This window comes from Cucumis melo, chromosome 8 (genome assembly GCF_025177605.1).
Source record: "Cucumis melo cultivar AY chromosome 8, USDA_Cmelo_AY_1.0, whole genome shotgun sequence".
Lineage (NCBI taxonomy): Eukaryota > Viridiplantae > Streptophyta > Magnoliopsida > Cucurbitales > Cucurbitaceae > Cucumis > Cucumis melo.
This window is the reverse complement of record NC_066864.1, coordinates 522,969-539,211: the sequence shown is the minus strand read 5'-3', so window position 1 is coordinate 539,211 and position 16,243 is coordinate 522,969. Positions and strand designations below refer to the sequence as shown.

General features: G+C 35.4%; 5 protein-coding genes and 3 non-coding genes across 8 annotated transcripts; 3 read left to right on the top strand and 5 right to left on the bottom strand.

The window, feature by feature from the left end:
• The first annotated feature begins 1,832 nt into the window (after positions 1–1,832).
• Positions 1,833–4,917, top strand: LOC103484307 (origin of replication complex subunit 1B-like). The gene has a single exon (XM_017043887.2). It carries the CDS (start codon positions 2,339–2,341, stop codon positions 4,691–4,693), a length of 2,355 nt encoding a protein of 784 aa, XP_016899376.1. The 5' UTR covers positions 1,833–2,338; the 3' UTR covers positions 4,694–4,917.
• Positions 3,185–3,262, top strand: LOC127150790 (small nucleolar RNA snoR28). The gene has a single exon (XR_007823371.1). It is a non-coding gene; the product is annotated as a small nucleolar RNA snoR28 (small nucleolar RNA).
• Positions 4,918–5,126: 209 nt separating the features above from the next.
• LOC103484306 (putative germin-like protein 2-1) lies at positions 5,127–6,184 on the bottom strand. The gene is made up of 2 exons (XM_008441318.3): positions 6,019–6,184; positions 5,127–5,895 (listed from the first exon to the last, which is right to left on the bottom strand). The coding sequence occupies exons 1-2, from the start codon at positions 6,128–6,130 to the stop codon at positions 5,360–5,362; spliced, it is 648 nt and encodes a 215-aa protein (XP_008439540.1). The 5' UTR covers positions 6,131–6,184; the 3' UTR covers positions 5,127–5,359.
• A 4,133-nt stretch (positions 6,185–10,317) lies between these two features.
• On the bottom strand, positions 10,318–11,089 carry LOC103484305 (putative germin-like protein 2-1). The gene is made up of 2 exons (XM_008441317.3): positions 10,975–11,089; positions 10,318–10,853 (listed from the first exon to the last, which is right to left on the bottom strand). The coding sequence occupies exons 1-2, from the start codon at positions 11,087–11,089 to the stop codon at positions 10,318–10,320; spliced, it is 651 nt and encodes a 216-aa protein (XP_008439539.1).
• Positions 11,090–12,271: 1,182 nt separating this feature from the next.
• On the bottom strand, positions 12,272–12,344 carry TRNAV-UAC (transfer RNA valine (anticodon UAC)). Its single transcript has one exon. It is a non-coding gene; the product is annotated as a tRNA-Val (tRNA).
• Positions 12,345–12,511: 167 nt separating this feature from the next.
• LOC103484304 (putative germin-like protein 2-1) lies at positions 12,512–13,710 on the bottom strand. Its single transcript, XM_008441316.3, has 2 exons — positions 13,521–13,710; positions 12,512–13,306 (listed from the first exon to the last, which is right to left on the bottom strand). Exons 1-2 carry the CDS (start codon positions 13,636–13,638, stop codon positions 12,771–12,773), a joined length of 654 nt encoding a protein of 217 aa, XP_008439538.1. The 5' UTR covers positions 13,639–13,710; the 3' UTR covers positions 12,512–12,770.
• Positions 13,711–14,330: 620 nt separating this feature from the next.
• TRNAK-CUU (transfer RNA lysine (anticodon CUU)) lies at positions 14,331–14,403 on the top strand. The gene has a single exon. It is a non-coding gene; the product is annotated as a tRNA-Lys (tRNA).
• A 387-nt stretch (positions 14,404–14,790) lies between these two features.
• LOC103484303 (putative germin-like protein 2-1) lies at positions 14,791–15,806 on the bottom strand. Its single transcript, XM_008441315.2, has 2 exons — positions 15,620–15,806; positions 14,791–15,417 (listed from the first exon to the last, which is right to left on the bottom strand). Exons 1-2 carry the CDS (start codon positions 15,735–15,737, stop codon positions 14,882–14,884), a joined length of 654 nt encoding a protein of 217 aa, XP_008439537.1. The 5' UTR covers positions 15,738–15,806; the 3' UTR covers positions 14,791–14,881.
• Between the last annotated feature and the right edge of the window lie 437 nt (positions 15,807–16,243).

The window sequence follows — 16,243 nt, the reverse complement described above, 5'->3', positions numbered from 1 at the left end:
AACACACACTTGCATATGAATGTATTTAATCGGTAAACTTTCAACTGAATTTATAGATAGTTTGGGATTAAGCACTAAGGGACAATGCTTAATTTTCTTTTTTTTTTAAAAAAAAATGTTCCATTCCCATAACTAAGATCTAACTCTTGTATTAGAAAGGGTTAGATTTAGGGCATTAATTAAGCCACGCATGGGCAGAGATGTTGACTTTATTATACATATCTTCCATTCCAACACCAGTTAGGATAACATCGGGAGGAAAGTTATCCAATCAAACGACACATTAATTACTCAAAGGATCGGATTATCAGCCCTATCTGCCTAATTAATTAATAATAACAATAAAGAAAAGAAAAGAAAGCAGACCAAATTGCTTAATTACAACATTATTAAGCATCCTTAATTTTTATTGATAATATCTGATCTGGTAGTACTACACAACACATGAAGGATCCAAAATTAGAAGCCATTTTTTCCTTGATGATGATGACGACAACAACGACAACAACAACTGAGAGAAGGAATTGTTTTGAATAAGTTTAGTTATAATTAGAACTTGGCTTAAATGTTCCAAATAGTGGCTGGATCAGTCTGTAATGGGGTTGCAAGAATATCAGTTGAATTTTTTGTCCTGATTTTGTGAACTAATCTTCAGCTTAAGGGCTCAACCCTCTGCATTTGTTTGAGAAACTAAATGAATTACTTATCATTTTAGCTTTGAAAATTTGAAAAGTAATGTAAGCAAATTTGTTATACCAATATAATCTACGCTTGCATATTCTTCTCATCTCTTTCTCTTCGATCTATTGCTAATTTGAGAGATCATCTTTCAAAACACTCTTTCCTTTTTTAAAGATGCGAACAAAGTAGAAAGAAGACGGGAACTAATTTCAAAAGTACAATAGAAGTCTACTTTTTCTTAGAGAACCAAACAATGTATTTTCAATTATCTCAAAACCTCGGGATTTGCTACTAAACATTGTAGTCGCGACAACATATTCCCTAGCTATCTCCAATGTTCTTTTGAAAACGTACATTCGATAAGGGGACACAAACAAATCTCCTTTGTTTAGCACCTTTGAGAATTGTCTATTACCATCTTGGTTCGAGCTCACAAACCCTACCAAAAGGCTTCCCTCAACCATCGTCAATATCTCCGATCCTCGAGGGTGCTACTGTTCAAGAAAAAAAGAAATACACATCCTAGATATTATGTTTATATCCTCAATTATACAAAAATACTTCATACGGTTGTTTATAAAACTAACGCTACATGTTTACAAATTTTATTATATGTAGTGATTTTATACTAAATGAATATATATAGAGTCTGTTATGTGTAAAAGGAAATAGTCTCTTATTAACGATAGAAAATAAATTAAAGATATCCAATATAGTAGAGTTAAAAAAAAAAAGTGTACAATAAAGAGTCATTGAATTGCACATATTATTTCATGAGTATAGATATTGACTAATTAGTATCTCTATTTAAAAATTATGATAATTAATTAAAATTAATTTATTAATTAATCAGATTTCATTCATTTTATAGGTATAAAAACAAAAAGAAATCTATATCCAACTCTTTGTATGAAACAAATTATAAAAATTATAAATTGAATGAGGTGGAAAAATAGGAGTTTTGGTTGGCCATGAGAATTGTTTGGATCAGATTACACCAAATTAAATCATTATGACAAAATTTTGAAATATAATCTTAAAATATTAGTTAGAGAATGCTAATAGATTTTGAAATTGAAAGGAACATTTACAAATGTTTTGTTAAAACCCATAAACTAAAATATAATTAATTCGATTCTTATTTTATTTTAGACTAAAAATCTCAGCAGCTCCCTCGCGGTGCTATTTTACTTTCTCTACCTCCTCCAATCGCCCCCGTCGACCACGGACAGTTTCTCTGTCTTTCTGTCTTCACTTCCAGCCGCCGCCGCCGCCGCCGCCGCCGCACGTTTTCTCCGTTGAACGCGTCCTCTTCTGACGGAACCCGCCGCCACGTTCCACTTTTGGATTTGAGGTTGTGGGTAAGGATTTGGTGGTTTTTGTGGGTTTTTCTTCGATTATCTTGAATACCTACTAAATTTTGGGGCTAGATTTTATTTAATCCTAAAGATTCAAGATTTTAGAGTCCGGTGCTCTCCCAAGTTCAAAGCATTTGGTGCGTTTTTGGTTGAGATCTTTGTTTGGAGTTTGAAAGAAGCTTTGGATCAAGCCACATTTTGGACCCCTCCTCTATCCACCATCACCTGTAGAGCAGAGGAAGAAGATGCAAAGATGAACCCCTCGCCTGTTTGAAATTAAGGGCAGCGTTTGACCAAAGATGTCTCGAAGATCGACTAGGTTAGTGGAAAAGGCGAGTGCATCTAGAACTAACGGATATGTTGTATCCGAGGGAGACCTTAAAGCTCATAGAAGGAGTCGAACGTGGACAGAAAATAATGAGGTTAAGCTAAATGAAGTTATGTTTTCTCCATCTTTTCAACAATTAGAGGGAAAGAAGAGAAAGACATACAAGAAGAGGTCAATGGTCACAAGAGCAACTGCTTCAAAGAATCCTAATTCGGAGGAGGGGATCAACAAAAGAGGGAGTGGGAGATTAAGGAAGAGGGTGTATTATCAAAAAGTGGTTTTTGATGGTGGTGAATTTGAGGTTGGGGACGATGTTTATGTGAGGAGGAGAGAAGATGCAAGCTCTGATGATGAAGATCCCGAAGTTGAGGAGTGTAGAGTGTGCTTTAAATCTGGAAACGCTGTAATGATCGAGTGTGATGACTGTCTTGGTGGTTTTCATTTGAAGTGTTTGAAGCCTCCAATGAAGGTGATCCCTGAGGGGGATTGGATTTGTGGGTTTTGTGAGGCTGCCAAAATGGGCAAAGAGGTTCAATTGCCAAAGCCTCCGGAGGGTAAAAAACGGGTTAGGACAATGAGGGAAAAGCTTCTAGCAGGCGATTTGTGGGCTGCTCACATTGAAAGTATATGGAAAGAAGTAACGGGTAACCATCAGTGTAAGGTTAGATGGTATATAATCCCAGAAGAGACTGCAGCTGGAAGGCAACCGCATAACTTGAAGAGAGAGCTTTATTTAACTAATGATTTTGCAGATATTGAGATGGAATCGCTTCTTAGACTGTGTGAAGTCATGAATCCGAAAGACTATTATAAAGCCAAGGAAGGGGATGATATATTTTTATGTGAGTATAAATATGACGTTCGTTGGCATAGTTTCAAGAGGTTGGCTGAAATTGATAAAGAACAGGATACTGAAGCAGTTGATAGTGACACAGAGTGGAAGTTGGACCAGAATGCAGACTCTGATTCAGACGGTGATGTGGAATATGAAGAAGAAAGAGCACAAATTTTACTATCTCGAAACTACTCAAGCTCAACCCATGAATTAGCTGCAAATTCAAGGAAAGGACACTTTTGTGGACTACAAAAAATAGGAGCTAAGAAGATCCCAGAGCATACAAGATGTCGCAAACAGACTGAATTGGAAAGAGCAAAGGCAACCCTCATGTTGGCGTCACTACCCAAGTCCCTACCGTGTAGAAATAAAGAAATTGAGGAGATAACTACATTTATTGAAAGTGCTTTATGTGATGATCAATGCTTGGGTCGATGCTTGTACATCTATGGTGTTCCAGGAACAGGTAAGACAATGAGTGTACTGTCGGTAATGAGAAACTTGCGGGCTAAAGTTGATGCAGGAAATCTAAGGCCTCATTGCTTTGTGGAGGTTAATGGTCTAAAGCTGGCAGCACCAGAAAATATATACAGGGTTATACATGAAGCATTAACTGGGCATAGGGTTCATTGGAAAAAGGCGCTTCAGTTGTTGACCAAACGGTTTTCAGACGTAAATAGTTGCAGGAATGATGAGCGGCCTTGCATTCTGCTCATTGATGAACTTGATCTTCTTGTAACAAGAAATCAGTCAATTCTATACAACATTCTCGATTGGCCTACAAAGCCACAAGCAAAGTTGATTGTGATAGGAATTGCAAATACCATGGACCTACCAGAGAAGTTGCTTCCTCGAATTTCAAGCCGAATGGGTATTGAAAGGCTTTGTTTTGGCCCCTATAACCATCAGCAACTTCAAGAAATCATTTTGAGCCGGCTTGAAGGAATCAATGCATTTGAGAAACAAGCCATTGAATTTGCATCGAGAAAGGTGGCTGCTATTTCAGGAGATGCACGTCGTGCTTTGGAGATATGTCGGCGTGCAGCTGAAATTATGGATTATCACCTAAAGAAGCATCTGAGTTTGATTTCCAACACTGCGAAAACACATGTTGGAATAGCTGAGGTGGAAACAGCGATTCAAGAAATGTTTCAAGCACCTCATATTCAAGTGATGAAGAGTTGTTCTAAGCAGAGCAAGATCTTCTTGACAGCCATGGTGCACGACTATTATAAGACGGGTTTGGGTGAAGCAACCTTTGAAAAGCTTGCCATGACTTTCTCAAATCTTTGTACAAGCAATGGAGAAGAATTTCCTGGATATGATGCTCTCCTGAAAGTTGGCTGTAGGCTTGGTGAGTCCAGAATTATTTTATGTGAATCAGGGGCTAAACACCGGTTGCAAAAGTTACAGCTTAATGTTCCAAGTGATGACGTCTCATTTGCACTGAAAGATAGTAAGGATATACCTTGGTTGGCTAAGTATCTTTGAGTCTATTTTAGCTTCTAATCTGTAAGAATCAGTTTTGGTCTTATAATACATCAGTTTCAATTGCTCTTAATTTGTTCTTATGGGAATCCTGCTTCTTAGAAGAGTTGAGGTTTTCCATTGAAAATTATTTAGTTACCAACAATGGTTTTTAATGTATACTAGCTTTGAGCAATGTGCAACATGATTCCTGCTTTTTCAGAGCTCTTGTTCGGGAGCGTAGTCAATATCGGTATCTTGGAAAGCAAAAATTAGTTTGAGAATTGTGAAACCATATGAAAACTAATACTTACCTAGAGGCTGTGCGATGCATCTTTTATTTCTTTCGTTTAAGAAAGACCATGACCATGCAACAGTGGATTTATAATTTCGTATATTTGTTATGTTTAAGGTTTAACTTTCTAAAGAAATTTAAAATCATAATTCAGAAAAATGAAAACTAACATAAATTTCAATAAATAAAAATGGGTTCCTTAAACAAAATGGTTTATTATTGAATGATCAACATAAATTTTAGAATTGAATACAACAATGAATCAAACATCAAATGTAACTAAAATGGCAATAAAATTACAAAATGTGAACACGAGTAAATGAAAAAAAAAAAATATAGCATGAGAGAATTATAACAGGACGTCTAATCTTTGAGGTGCCCTACTATATAATTATCTAGAACTTAGCCTGAATGTTGGCTATTATAGCAGAATCGGTTTGGAAAGCCTTAGCAAGAATATTGGTCGCGATGTCAGGCTTTGATCCAAAAACAGCATTAGCAATAGTAATAACACCTGGGTTTTGGCTACTCAAAGCTGCAATGGCAACTGCAGGGCCATGACCAATGTTCTGTTGAAAGTGAATTAGTCCAATGGGAAAGACAAAGACATCGCCCTTGTTCAGTGTCTTAGTTATGAGTCGGTTTTCTGGGTTCGAGGTGACGAAGCCAACCAAGAGAGTGCCTTCGAGGACGGTCAAGATTTCAGTGGCACGAGGATGGGTGTGGGGTGCGTTGATTCCCCATGGGGCGTAGTCAATACGAACCATAGAGATTCCAAGTGTGTTGAGCCCTGGGATTTGTACAACGTTGGCGGGAGTCACTTTAGAGCCAACAAGGTTGTTTGTGTCACCTGCCACATTCAACCCACTCATAAAGAAGTCTTTGGCTTCTACAGCATTGGGATCTTTGCAAACCACACCATTCACTTTCACTGCATGTCATAACAAAACCAATCACCATTAACAATATATCCAATATAATATGTTACAATTTATAGTAAAATGAAGTGACGGACGACTTCAAACACAATAACAAGAGTAGTCCATATACCAACCAGGATTATTTGGATCTGCAACACAAAAATCTTGAAGAGGACTAGGATCTGATGCCAATGCTATGGAAGAAGTAATAGCAAGAAATGCGAGGAAGAAAAGTTGAGAGGCCATTAAAATGGATATTGAAAAATTCTAAAGTTTAATTGATAATTTGGATGTGTATTAATGCTTTTGAATGAGGATAGATAGCTCTATTTATATATATATAGATAGATCACTAAATAAAAGAACCTCTCCATACCCAATACAATACAATATAATACAATTAATTGAAGGACGGCAAGAAAGAACTTCTCAAACCCTTAGCTCAACACGCATTAATTTCGATTTGAAATAGTAATTAAATTAATAATCTTGGGATATCAGTTGGTAGAAGAGATTTCACACACACATTTGTAAACATTATGTGCTATGTTTTTCTCTATCCTTACAATTTTATTGTTTATTAACTTTGGTGACTTGCTCTAAGAGAGACTTGGTATTGGTAGTGTAGTGATTAAATTTGTATATGAATTGTGGTCAAACACTTAAACTTAACAATTAAATTAAATTAGGATAAGGATAGCCTAAAATTAAAAAAAAAAAAAAAAAAAAAAAAAAAAAAAAAAAGAGGCAAATCTGACTTGGTTTTGGTTTTTGTCTTTTTGTTAGTTGTGAAGTTTTGGGGGAGAAAATATAATGTTTGGTTGGATAAATTAACTAATTAATTAATTAGTTGAAGTAATACCTCACTTAAATAATAATAATAATCAGAGTAGAACACAAAATTGACTTATAGACATAATTGAGTTCAAACGAAAAAGGTTAACGTTGCATGAGAATCCCTTAATTACCTCTACCTATAATCAATATTTTAATTATATTTGAACTTTTTTTTCTTTTTCAAATTTGCATGTTTTTTAACTTTAATTTCAATACTGTCTTTTGAGATTTAATTTCTAATTTTCCTTTTTCTTTTTCTTAAAGATTTCAGGGACCAATTTTTAATATTAACCCATTTCGTTGAGATTATTGTTTCAAAATCTGATCATTCCAACTTTTGTTTTAATTTTGATTTATATACATTATTCTTTGAGATTTTTTTTTTTGAAAGGGTAAAATGAAAGATTAATCGGTTGAATATTGTAATTTAAAAATATTAGCTACGTGGAAGATTATCCAAGATAAGATTTAATTTAGAAAAAGTCTACGGAAATGTCTTAGAAGAAAAGTGTTAGGTCCTCTGACCAATCAAGCTATTAAACATATGTCAATTATAAGGAAATAAATGAGTCAAGATTGGATTGACACCCTACAATCTCGAGCACCGAAAATGTTCTCGACACCTCCTAGCATCACATGCAACCATGGACATGTATGAGAGGACAACTCCCTTCAATCCCATCTAAAAAATAATGATAAATCGTAGACGTTAGTGATATATAATTAAAATTGCTTTCGGCTACTAGTTATAGTTTAATAGTGAAGGGGATCGCCCAAGACAACATAAAGTAAAAAGGACCTGAAATGCCAACTAGTTAAAAACACGTTCTTTTCTTAATTAAAAAAGAATGGTATTGTTGTTATTGATATTTTGAGTTAAATTCTGGACGAGATGCATCCAACTGAAAGGTGAATGGACAAAATTTTCTTTTTTATTAATTAATTTTGAGTTAGATTCGATTTTTTTCTAAAGAAAGAGCTCAAAATAAACTAAAAATCATCGTCTCCCTCTCATATGCCTTATTGATCATATAGATAACATACATTATATACAGAGAGAGAGAGAGAGAGTAGTATTGAAGCCATTGCAAGGTATGGAGGCGAAGATGTTAAAATTTTTATATAGGATTAAAGCAGGGAGTCCTCAAAAAGCGTCAGTCATGGGCATGCAGGTTGATAGAGCATAAAATCAAATTACAAGTAACCAACCACAACCATGCATGTTGTCATGGTCTCTCTCTCTCTCTCTCTCTTTCTCTCTCTCTCTCTTAAGTACTTGAAAGTATTTGCACATTTCTCAGAGAGAGAGATTAAAACGAAGCTAAGAATCCATTCACTCAACACTACAAGAGATGTGGGTACTCCCGACGCACAAATACGTCGGCGAAAATGCAAAGTACGTCGGGAAAGGATATCCCGACGTACAAAACGGCGTCGGGAAGAACGTCGGGAGAAATGCGTCGCGAGAGGCTTTCCCGACGCCGATTTGGTACGGCGTCGGGAAAGGCTTTCCCGACGCTAGGAGGTGCGTCGGCATCGACGGCGTCGGGAAAACCTTATTCCCGACGCCGTCGATGCCGACGCATCTCCCGGCGTCGGGAAAACCTTATTTTTTGACTTTTTTTCCCGACGTAATGAACGTCGGGAAATATTTTTATATCGACACTAAAGACAACATCTTTGCCTTGTTCTGGGCCCATTTTTTTAATTTTATTTTTATTAAAATGTTTCATTATTGTCCAGTTTTTATAAACTGACATTGAGTCCATGTAGATAAATATTTTTTTACCCCAATAAATCAATAAAATTAATATTATTTTAGAAACTATAATATTTGTCTTTTACATTTGTATACACAAAATGGAATCTTATATTATGTTTATATATTCTACAACGGTACATGAAACAAGATCCTAATACAAAACTTAAATAAGAAATCTTAAACGCCTTCTCAAACCTTCAACGATCGTCTGACTTTCTACACAATCGCTTAGCTTTCAGTTTGATATGACTTCAATCATTCTACAAGCAATATCAAGAACACCCAACACGTGGATTTTGAATCTTCAACTGGCGCAACTATGATCAGCCCTGTTGTGGAACTTGGTTCAGTTTGTAATAATTGCAATTTCCCCGACTACTGTATCAAACACCTACAACACCATTCAAACATTTTCTTTCATCAAACTGAATTCTCCTACTTAAACCATTAAAATCAGTTTGCATAAGTAAATCTCACCCTCTATCAAACACTTTTAACTTTACCCAATTGAATTCCACTTTCATTAGAGCCAAACACTTTACCTATGGGTGAAAATGTAATGATATTCTCATTTTCTTTAAGAAATTATTCACTGCCTTTCCAACAATCCATACTGAATCATAGCCAAAAATCAAGGCAAATATTTAAAATAATGCAAGGAAATAACAGGAACCTTAAATTTTGCAACAAACTTAATCCAAAAGAAGTAAAACTTGCAGAAACTATAATCGACAATGAAAAGAAAAGAAAGAAAGAAGAAATTGCTCACCGCTCCAAGAACAAACCCAAGCAAACATAGAACCAGAACCAATATTTCCCGATACTTCATCTTCCTTTCCTATTTCTGCAACATTAACCACATAAATCTCAACCAGAAACAACATCCATGCAAACAATAAAATCATCAACAACGAAATAGAAAATCAAGCCAATTTTATAGCAATTGCAACAGAATAAAGAAGAGAAACTGCAGACCCTACTCACATTTTTTATTTGAACAATGTAAAACAGAGTTAATCCGATCATAGTATTTTTTAGTCAACATGATCTAGCACACACCTAAACTAATTTTCATAAAAAAAAAAACCCTAAACTAATTTTTATCAAAAAAAACCCTAAAACATAAAGTTAAACTAAATAAATTTACATATTTCACTTACCTAAAGTGGCAGACGGCGACGAGGAACAACGGCGAGGGCGGTCGGCGACGGACGGCGGCGGAACAAAAGGATTATGAACGGCGGCGACTTCTTCTTCTTCTCCTTTCTTTTTCTCCTCCTCTCGGTTTCGGTTCTGTGAATACAGAACTGAAACGAATTTAAAGGGGATTTCCCGACGCAGTGACGTGGCGTCGGGACATCCCTCAAAATGCGTCGGGAAAAGGGGAATTCCCGACGCTCATTAAACCCCTTTTCCCGACGTTTCACGCGGCGTCGGGAAAAACCCCTATTCCCGACGCCTCTCCCGACGCCGTGAACAGTGCGTCGGGAAAAGGGGTTTTTCCCGACGTATTCTTGCCGACGCCTTCGTGGTGCGTCGGGAAAGATGGTTTTCCCGACGCAGCTCCCGACGCGTTGTTGAGGGCGTCGGGAAAGCCCTTATTCCCGACGTTCTTTATGCCGACGTGATTTTCGGCGTCGGGAATGCTCCATTTTCTTGTAGTGCAATTTGACAAAAGGAGAATAATTTTATTGGATGGACACAAATTTCAAATGTGAATACAACAATATGAATTGAGCAACAAAAAGTAATTAAAGAGTGAGGAGACAATAATTAAACAGATGGAAAAAAAAAATAGTATATGAAAGATCAATCATAACAGAACACCTAGTATCTAAAACTTGGACTGAATGTTGGCTATTATAGCCGAATCAGTTTGAAAAGCCTTTGCAAGGATATTGGTTGAAATGTCTGGCTTTGATCCAAAAACAGCATTAGCGATGGTAATAACGCCTGGATTTTGGCTGCTCAAAGCTGCAATAGCAACTGCAGGACCATAACCAATGTTCTGTTGAAAGTGAACAAGTCCAACAGGAAACACGAACACGTCGCCCTTGTTTAGTGTCTTGGTTATGAGACGATTTTCTGTGTTGGAGGTGACAAAGCCAACCAAAAGAGTGCCTTCGAGGACGGTCAAGATTTCAGTGGCACGAGGGTGGGTGTGGGGTGCGTTGATTCCCCATGGGGCATAGTCAATACGAACCATAGAAATACCAAGTGTGTTGAGCCCTGGGATTTGCACAACATTGGCAGGAGTTACTGCAGAACCAACTGGGTTGTTGGTGTCACCGGCCACATTTAGCCCACTCATGAAGAAGTCTTTTGCTTCCACAACATTGGGATCCTTGCAAACAAAGCCATTCACTTTCACTGCGCCACATCATAACAAAACCATATTGATAGCAAAAATATTAGAAATTAAAAGTAATGTCTCACACCCCTAGAAGGTTAAAGAATGATCTATCTAGTAATATACATATATAGTACTAACCAGGATTGTTTCGATCAGCAACACAGAAATCTTGAAGTGGACTAGGATCGGATGCCAATGCAATAGAACAAGTAAGAGCAAAGAAGGTGATGAGAATGAAAACAGGAGCGGCCATAATCAACTGATATGAAATGAGTTTAATTAATTAAAGGCTAAATATGGTTTTGCTTTGGATTGTGTGAGGATGGATTAACAACCATAAGCTCTATTTATAGATCATTTACAAAGATTTAATAATTGATGTGGGCGGCTAAAGTATATATATTTTCTTTAGTAACTTCAAACAAACACACATTTTCCTGTTTGAAACAGTAAAATAATAATGTTGGAGTTGATCAAACTTGTAAGGTTAAGGCCACCAAATTATAAATCAAAACACACAGATTTCACACATTTGTAGGACTATGGATATTTTTGTTTTATTTATATTTATTAATTTTGGTTTAGATGAAGGACTGAGTTCAAGAGGGAAGATTAGTTAATAAGTTTGGTAGTGATTATTAATTAGAGGATATATCCACACTGGCCCAGCTTAAGAGTATATATATGTGAATAATTATGATCAAACACTTAAACCAAAATAATTAAAATATAAAAGCTAATTAATTGTGTATATATTTGACTTAGTTTTGTTACTTACTTTTACCTAATTAATTTGTATAGTTCTATGTTTTTGGGTTTTGAAAGTTACATCGTATTAATTTGTTGGACAAATTTATGTTCAGTTGAACATTTCAAGTAAAATAATAATAATAATAATAATAATAATAATAATAATAATAATAATAATAATAATAATAATAATAATAATGTAGAAGACAAATTTGACCAATTTTGTATGTAAGTACAAATTAATATTTCTGCTTTATTATTTAATTTTATGATATTGCAAACATAATATTGCTTGTTTGATAAGCTTACTCTTGTTTTTGTTTATAAGTATCATTAAATTGCGGTGTATTGAAGATTTTAACTTTCTATCAATTAAGAAAATATATACGATTGTGCTCATTTACATTTTCTTAGATTAACAGTTTTTTTCATCTTTTATATAAAATGATTTTGTATATAATTATGAAAAAAAGATATAATATTAGAAACGAAACCGACGTTCATCAACTTAAGCATAGGTATCAATTAGTTGAAAGAGATCCTTTGATTTACATATTATTAAACATTTCAAAAATATATACATATATCAACATTTTCTTTTAAAAAGAAAACTAATATTTTTCTAAAAGTTGGATTTTGATTTATAGAAGAAGAAAATAAAAAATAAAAAGAAATAAGAATGGAATGTTGCTGCCCAGGATCGAACTGGGGACCTTTAGTGTGTAAGACTAACGTGATAACCACTACACCACAGCAACTCCGTTGGGTTGTCATCCTATATTAATTTTACACTTATAATTCATTTATTAATATTTTCAATTAATAGATAAAATATGGAAAGATTAGACATTACCAAATGAAAATAAAAAGGCCCATCACTCAAATTAATCAACACAACTTTTTTTTAGAATAATAATCTAGACCATGCATAAAGGTTGGACATAAATATAAAATAATATGTCAGTATACTATTATTAAATGAATGATATTATACATATCCTAATTTGGTATAAGGTGTGAATGATCAACAGGCGGTACAATACACAAATTTGGATAGTTATTCCAGTACAATTTGGAGTACATGACATCAACTGAATGCACGCAAATAAATAATAATAACGTAACACAACATATATGAAGATCAAGAGTACAAAATTAAACCCATTAAAACCCTAACTACAAGTCTAGAACTTGGCTTGAATCTTGGTTATTGTAGCAGGATCGGTTTGGAAAGCCTTTGCAAGGATATCCGTGGGGATGTCCGGCTTTGATCCAAAAACTGCATTAGCAATGGTAATAACACCTGGGTTTTGGCTGCTCAATGCTGCAATGGCGACTGCACGGTGATGCCCAATATTCTGTTGGAAGTGAATCAAGCCCACGGGAAAAACAAAGACATCACCTTTGCGCAATGTCTTGGTGATCAAGCGGTTCTCAGGGTTGGAAGTGATGAAGCCTACCAAGAGCTTGCCTTCAAGGACAGTCAAGATCTCGGTGGCGCGTGGGTGGGTGTGGGGAGCATTGATGCCCCATGGGGCATAGTCGATGCGAACCAAAGAGATGCCAAGAGTGTTGAGACCTGGGATTTGGACCACATTCACCGGGGTTACTTGGGAGCCGGTGGGGGTGTTGGTGTCTTTGGCCACATGCAACCCACTGAAGAAGAAGTCATTAGCTTCCACCAAGTTGGGGTTCTTGCAAACTAAACCGTTCACTTTTACTGTAAAAAAGAAAAAGAAAAAGAAAACTTAGTCCATATCAATATATTCGAAGATTAGATTAAAGTTGGATTGGAAATAATTGCATATATAATTAGATTTTTCAAGTGATCCTGTTAAATAACAACAAACGATAATTACGAAAATTAGGACAATGAATTTAAACTCTAAGAAACATTTTATTTGGAAGTAGTGACTATAAGTATTTTATTATACCAGGACTATTTGGATCTGCGACACAGAAATCTTGGAGGGGACTAGGATCGGAGGCAAAACATATGGAAAGAGAAATAAGGAGAAAGAGAGCTGAAAAGATCAGAAGTTGAGAAGCCATATATGAACGGGGAGGGTTTAGGGCGTTTTGATGTGTTGAGAGAAAAGGGAAAAGGAGAAATTAAAAGGGATTGAGATTTGGGTGTGTGTGGGTTTTAATTTATAGAGAGAATAATTACAATAATAATGTAGAGAATCATGAGGATGTGTGTGAACTTAATTAATTAATAATGACTAATTAAAACAAAGAGTTTGCTTGTGGTGATTGAAGATGGACCGCCGTGCCGGCGACACACAGTCATAGGTGGCGGTCGTTGGTTAATTTATTGTAGTTAAGACTTAGTTCATGACAGACTAAGCTTCTATATATTAATTTACTTCCTCAAAAATCCTTCCCTGTGTTACAGATTTTGGTCAAATATTATTTTTAATGGGTTTTTTTTTTCTATGATTTGTTTCTTATTAGTTTTAATGTTATGTTTTTTTTTTCTCAAATTTTTCTTTTACAAATGAAAGCTGGAATGAGTTTTGGTCAAATATTTCATTAATTTCTACCATCAATCATTCAACAAAAACATTATTGCTTTTAATTTACAAACCAATATACTTTGTTACGAAAAGTTGTTGCCACATTTGCATGCAACGTGGATGTATAGGGACGATTGGCTTTTCCACACAACAACTATATTAAGGTTATCAAACACCGATTTGTCTATTTGATTTCATATTTAATTTTGAGTTATGTAGACAACAGCCCGTCTAGCTCAGTCGGTAGAGCGCAAGGCTCTTAACCTTGTGGTCGTGGGTTCGAGCCCCACGGTGGGCGTTTATTATTATTATTATTTTTTTTTTATTTATTTATATAGTTCAATCAAATTAATGTAATATTTTGATGAATGGTAAATATTACTAAACCAATTATTTGTAATAGTTGATATGGGCTATTCTAATACTCTCTGTTTTTTTTTTTTTTTATAGCTATGATAGAATTAATCATCCAATCATACTCATTAATATAATTCAAAATATTTAGAACCTAAATGACACAACTCAAAAAGTTCAGAAAATAACCAATCAATTTTTATTCAACAAAATGTTCCGACCAATGAAAACAACAATCTCAAACGAAACAATAATGAGAATTGACCAACAAGACAATTAATGGGAACGGAACAACCTCTACAACCACACTCTCCAGTCTCCACACGCCACATACGCACATATGATATAGTTTTTTATTGCAATGAAAGAGAACACTAATGATAATTCTCCCTAACATTAAAAACAAATTCTATATGACAACCTCAAAACTTGGACTGAATCTTGGTGATGGTGGCCTCGTCAACTTGGAAAGCCTTAGCCAAAATGTTGGCCGGAATATCAGGGTTAGACCCAAACACTGCATTTGCAATGGTGATCACGCCGGGGTTCTGGCTACTGAGAGCGGCTAGAGCCACTACCGGTCCGTAGCCGATGTTTTGTTGGAAGTGAATGAGTCCAACGGGAAACACAAACGCATCTCCCTTGTAAAGCACTTTGGTGAAGAGACGATTCTCGGGGTTGGAGGAGACGAAGCCAACTAGTAGGGTTCCTTCGAGTACTGTCAAGATCTCGCTGGCACGTGGGTGCGTGTGGGGAGGGTTGATCCCCCATGGGGCATAGTCGATACGAGCCAAAGAGATGCCTAGAGTGTTGAGCCCAGGGATTTGCACCACATTTGCTGCAGTTACTTTAGATCCAACTGCGTTTGACGTGTTGCCGGCTTTGTCAAGCCCACTGAAGAAGAAATCATCTACAGTTACAACCTTGGGGTCTTTGCACACTACACCATTCACTTTCACTGCAAAATCAAATGGTAACAAAATAAACAACGTAACTCATACATCAAACCCAATATTAACGTAAACACTTTAATATATTATTTTATTAATTAGGAGTTTTGTTTGGGTAACACTTTGGTCTTTTTTTGTTTATCAAATTTGATTAATGTAGATTATCAGAAGGCAGAACACCATAAAACAAATTATAACTAAATATTATACCTGTACAATTGGGATCAGCAACACAGAAATCTTGAAGTGGGCTTGGATCAGATGCAAAAACCAGAGAAGAAGTGGCAACAAAAACTGCTAAAATGAGGATGAGTTGGGAAGAAGCCATTATATTATATTGAACTCTTCTGATCAGAGATATTAGAGTTAGTTAATAGAATGGTTTTTGGAGGGTGATGAGCTTGGGAAAGCCATGAAGCTGATTTTATAGGTACAAAATTGAGAGATGAGCTTATTGTGATACTGAAATAGTCTAAATGAGTTGGTACAGATGAGGCCATGTTTGAGTATGTATTTTAATTCTATACAATAAAAAAAAAAAAAAAAAAAAAAAACAATAATGATAATAATAATAATAATTAGTGATCATTTAATTAGGGTTTAAGGATAAGGCAGAGCGCCGGCTAACCAAAATGGAAACTTCCAAACATACCTCAACATTTAAATGGTCAGTTGGTTACTTGGTCAATTCACTTCTTAGCCTTTTAGTTAAACAAAATATTTTTCTTTTATTATTGTAATATTAATTATACAACATAGCCCTATCTAGTTATGTACAAATCTATTCATTTGAAAGTATATGTTCAAACTAAGGGATTAAATGAGAATTATTTT

Excerpts from the sequence above, each read along its gene's own strand:
- LOC103484307 (XM_017043887.2), top strand. The coding sequence starts at position 2,339 with ATGTCTCGAAGATCGACTAGGTTAGTGGAAAAGGCGAGTGCATCTAGA.
- LOC103484305 (XM_008441317.3), bottom strand. The coding sequence starts at position 11,089 with ATGGCCGCTCCTGTTTTCATTCTCATCACCTTCTTTGCTCTTACTTGT. Across the intron at positions 10,854-10,974 it reads TGCTGATCGAAACAATCCTG|TGAAAGTGAATGGCTTTGTT; the intron begins GTTAGTACTATA and ends GATGTGGCGCAG.
- LOC103484306 (XM_008441318.3), bottom strand. The coding sequence starts at position 6,130 with ATGGCCTCTCAACTTTTCTTCCTCGCATTTCTTGCTATTACTTCTTCC. Across the intron at positions 5,896-6,018 it reads TGCAGATCCAAATAATCCTG|TGAAAGTGAATGGTGTGGTT; the intron begins GTTGGTATATGG and ends TATGACATGCAG.
- LOC103484304 (XM_008441316.3), bottom strand. The coding sequence starts at position 13,638 with ATGGCTTCTCAACTTCTGATCTTTTCAGCTCTCTTTCTCCTTATTTCT. Across the intron at positions 13,307-13,520 it reads CGCAGATCCAAATAGTCCTG|TAAAAGTGAACGGTTTAGTT; the intron begins GTATAATAAAAT and ends TCTTTTTTACAG.
- LOC103484303 (XM_008441315.2), bottom strand. The coding sequence starts at position 15,737 with ATGGCTTCTTCCCAACTCATCCTCATTTTAGCAGTTTTTGTTGCCACT. Across the intron at positions 15,418-15,619 it reads TGCTGATCCCAATTGTACAG|TGAAAGTGAATGGTGTAGTG; the intron begins GTATAATATTTA and ends TTGATTTTGCAG.